The 4,234-nt window shown below is 29.8% G+C and overlaps 2 protein-coding genes across 2 annotated transcripts in view; both read left to right on the forward strand.

Moving 5' to 3' along the window:
* The window catches only part of LOC101512555 (UDP-N-acetylglucosamine diphosphorylase 1-like), a 10,690-nt gene extending 8,290 nt beyond the window's left edge, over positions 1–2,400 (forward strand). Inside the window, exons 12-15 of the mRNA XM_073369758.1 lie at positions 1,014–1,081; positions 1,469–1,583; positions 1,696–1,852; positions 2,037–2,400. Coding sequence (XP_073225859.1) covers positions 1,014–1,081; positions 1,469–1,583; positions 1,696–1,852; positions 2,037–2,134 — 438 coding nt within the window. The 3' untranslated portion in view covers positions 2,135–2,400. The remainder of the gene's footprint in view (positions 1–1,013; positions 1,082–1,468; positions 1,584–1,695; positions 1,853–2,036) is intronic.
* A 1,518-nt stretch (positions 2,401–3,918) lies between these two features.
* The window catches only part of LOC101512859 (ATP-dependent zinc metalloprotease FTSH 2, chloroplastic), a 3,716-nt gene continuing 3,400 nt past the window's right edge, over positions 3,919–4,234 (forward strand). Inside the window, exon 1 of the mRNA XM_004504611.4 lies at positions 3,919–4,080. The gene's annotated coding sequence lies outside the window, so the exon portion shown is untranslated. The remainder of the gene's footprint in view (positions 4,081–4,234) is intronic.

A 4,234-nucleotide genomic window follows, 5' to 3' on the forward strand; every position in this document is an offset into this window, starting at 1 on the left:
CCAAAAACTCCTTTTTGGGGTTTTGCCATTTCTTGGTTTTTTTTTTTTTTTTTTTTTTGTAATTTTGAATAGTCTGATTCATATTTTCAAGTTGACATTTATATCTTAGATTATTTATTAAATTAATATAATTAATATTGTATAATATTTTTTTTTATGATTGATAATAAAGTCAATTGATTTAATATTAGAATGTAAGATATTTTTACGTAAAAAAAAATTGAATTCTCGTTTATTAAGTAAAAAATTTGTTTTTTTAGAGAAGACTAAAGCTGTTGTTTTAGTGGCCTTACCGTCGACCTCATTTAAATTGAAACTAAATTGAAACTAAGTATCAACTTTTGATAGTGACACTCTGAGAACCAAATAGGAGCTTTTGTTCTATCATATATTACTTCTTTCAATTTTAAATATAAACAAAAAGTCAAATGTATTTTGTCCCAAATATAAGCAAAAAGTCAAATATATTTGTCTCAAATTTAGACAGTTATATTTAACTTTTTGCTTATATTTAAGACAATTAAGACCAGAGGGAGAATCAATTAGTGAATTAGAAACTATAGGAATCTTATGATCATCTAATTTGGTTTTTATTATCTAACATAATTCCTTCAGGTTCTGTACAAATAAATTCTGAAACAAAAATATCACTTCAAGTCTTTTTTTCCTATCCATCGATGTGGTTACCAATTCCACCCTAATATCTCAGCTCATTACTCAATTTTCTGTATCAGTCAAAACATAAATTCAAAGAGATCAGATTACATGTCTTGATGGTGTCAATCAACCTATTTAACTGACCCCATTAATGAGACAATGCTCAGTTCTTCTTGTAGTTTTATAAAATAAGTGTTATTGTTTGTGATCATTAATCATGTATACTAAGCATGGGTATTTATATATAAATAATCACATTAAAATTTTTTCATTCTGTATTTGAAATATTGATTATCACAATTGCTGGCTGCATTGTAAGTTATCTTCCAGATTTCTTATTAACCTTTTGATTTCAGGTTTGCTTACACATGTTTACTTTGGATTTTCTAAACCAAGTGGCAAATGGCCTTGAAAAGGACAGCATGTACGTGTCCTATCTTGCTTCTCATTGTTATTCGACTTTCAAGTGTTAAGAAATTTATTTTTCCCAAGATATGCAACCTTGTAGGTTTTGATGTCTTATAACAAAATTCAAGATAAAAAATAATTTTATGTTGCTATAGAATCAATTTGCTGTAGAAAAAGTTTCAGCTATGTCACTAGTTAATTAGATGACATGGACTTCCTAGGGAGATTAATCACAATTCTTCTCGTGCTTAAGCCTGATTTATCAGGAGTTGTAGTCAATGTAGTTTTAATATGGATAAAGTAAAAAATGGCGTTGATACAACGTATGACCCATATATATCATATAATCTAGCCATCTTTTGTGTTTTCTAGATATTGATCCATGCATCAATTCTATATGCAGTTACCACCTTGCAGAGAAGAAAATCCCTTCCATACATGGATATACTATGGGATTAAAACTTGAACAGTTTATATTTGATGCATTTCCATATGCTCCTACAACCGCACTTTTTGAGGTGACTATAATTTTAATTTTAACCTTTACATGAAACTCTGCAATTTCTTTCGTGACGTGATGCTTGTTTAAGGATGCTACTCTTATTGCCTCTTTTATGCATCCATGTTTAGGTATTACGGGAGGAGGAGTTTGCGCCTGTAAAAAATGCAAACGGCTCTAATTATGACACTCCAGATAGTGCTAAACTGCTTGTTCTTCGACTCCATACTCGTTGGGTAGTTGCTGCAGGTGGCTTCTTAACACATTCAGTGCCCTTATATGCAACAGGTAAGTTGTCCCTCTTTACTACCAGGTAGAAAAGTAATTATAATTATGGGCTGGGTGTCGCGTCTACAGTAAGAGAGAGTTTGCGAAAGGGAGATAGAGAGACTTACCCATTTTTCATTAGAGAAATTATTATCTTATCTAAATCTTCCTTTCCTTTCATGAAATGTTATTGCCTCTCGTTCAGGTGTCGAAGTGTCACCACTCTGTTCATATGTGGGTGAAAATCTGGAACCTATATGTCGAGGAAGAACATTTCACGCACCTTGTGAGATTACGTTTTAGTTCTACCCTGTTTTTGCTGCTTATATTACAATGAAGGAGTTGTCAGTCCCATACATGACTATGTATGCCACTCATCATTCACGTGTAACAATATTTCTGATTATCTGTATCTTTTCCAATCTGTTTCTGATTGGCTTTATTTTATTTTATTTTATTTTTCATATTTGATTTGTTTTAGTGTTGCTAAGTAATGTACATGTATCATATTTTTACTGACCATTTATTTGCCCATGCAAAATCAAATTTGTCGTCCCATTTTTCTTCTATTTCCCGAATTAGTTCATTCCTGACTCATACTTAAAATAATATTTGACCCCCTCTCTAAGGAAATTAGGGTTTAAGGCATTTGTTTTTCTTTTTGAAGTGGATTCTTTATTTTGGAGGAGTTTAATCTAAGTAAATTTAATCACACAAATGAGTTCAATGCTATGCACCAATATCAAAAAAAGTAAAATTTATCTCATTCATGATCATACTTCTTTTTTGGATTTCACAGTAAAATTCATTCGTAGCCAACTTGTAAGTGAACAAAAATGTGCATTAATGGATTGAATCCTAAATTATTTAAGTGTTGCTCTTCAATGCTAAACATGTCAATCTTTTCGAATTGACTATAGGTTGGTTACTCGGTGAATCAGGCAGAAAAAACGGTATGGATCCTTCCCCAAAACGGTGGATTAAATTTGAAAAAATCACATAAAAATTTAAAGTGCAATGTTGAAAGTCAAATCTTATTCTTGGAGTGGAGTGGCACATAATCAAATTTATACGAACCACGGAAACTCAGCTACGCGTCATCGTGAGATGACACTCAAATTTGAATCAAGATGTTCAGTTGTGTTAGAGATTTTTCAATGCTTTTATGGTCAGATTTTTCCAAATCCCATTTGGACGTGTTGGATATTTCTCGAGCACTGAGGTACCTATCTTGGGTGTGAACATTTCGCGACATGTTTTTCTTTCTCTTTCAATTTTAAAGACTCCACAAAGTGTTTTCAATAAATATAATTGTTTCTATGTATAAATAAATACAACGTCGTAAACTTCGTGAACTAATTCAATAAAAAAAGTATATATTAGCAAAGGCTGTGTAATTTGGTAAAAAAAATTACGAAAATATGTAACTTCAAAAAATATTAGCAAAATGTGAGGATGTGGTCTAAAAATTATATAAAACTTTAAGCCAATTAAACTAAGACTAAAATTAAAGACTCAATTTGAGCCTAACAATCTTAGTTCTACTCAATTTAGTTCAAATAAAATTTAACGTCTAAATTAATCCCTAATAATTTCATATGAGATTAGTGCCTCCATAAAACTTGATGATTCTTGTGAATTATACTATTATTCATATTAACTATTGATGTTAGATATTGTTGAGAGCTCACTATAGATAATTATAAGTTAATTAGTATTTACTCAAGTTAGTTAGGATTTGTTAATTTGATTATGATTATTATATAAAGTGTATCATCATATATTCATTATAATCAACTTTTTTATTTTATTGAATCAATTTCCAATAATTCACTTTTTTTAATTATATTTTTTTATTGAATTCTGCCATACTTAACAATAATTAGTATAATCACACAATTATTATTATGAATTAAGAGTAATGTGTATAACATTAAAAAAACACATTTTTTTTTTCTTTCAATTGAATTATTTACATTTTAGAATGCACATGTGTTTTTAACCATTTTAAAATATAACTTAAAAGTAGTAATAAAAATAAGAATAGAATATGAAGACAGTAAAGACATAGGACCGATGTCATACGAATCAAACGTTAAGAGAAAGCCACGTAAACCTTCCATTAGCCACATCCAATCCCTCTTAAATCCACATTCTTACTACATCTCTTCTTCCATTCATCACCTTCCTCTGCTCTCAGAGGTTCCATTCACTCTCTCTTTTCTTTATCATCACATTTTCCTTCTAAGGTTTGCGCTTCTCTCTTCTCTTCTATCTTACTGTTATTTTAATTATCTTTATAATTTCATTGTTTTTTAGTTGTAAATAAATAGTATTTAATAACCTCTTCTTTGTAGATTTCTATTATATTAGCTCCTAATTTTATTTCAGAATTCTTTCCCT

The sequence above is a fragment of the Cicer arietinum genome, chromosome 6 (genome assembly GCF_000331145.2).
Source record: "Cicer arietinum cultivar CDC Frontier isolate Library 1 chromosome 6, Cicar.CDCFrontier_v2.0, whole genome shotgun sequence".
In the NCBI taxonomy this organism is placed as follows: Eukaryota; Viridiplantae; Streptophyta; class Magnoliopsida; order Fabales; family Fabaceae; genus Cicer; species Cicer arietinum.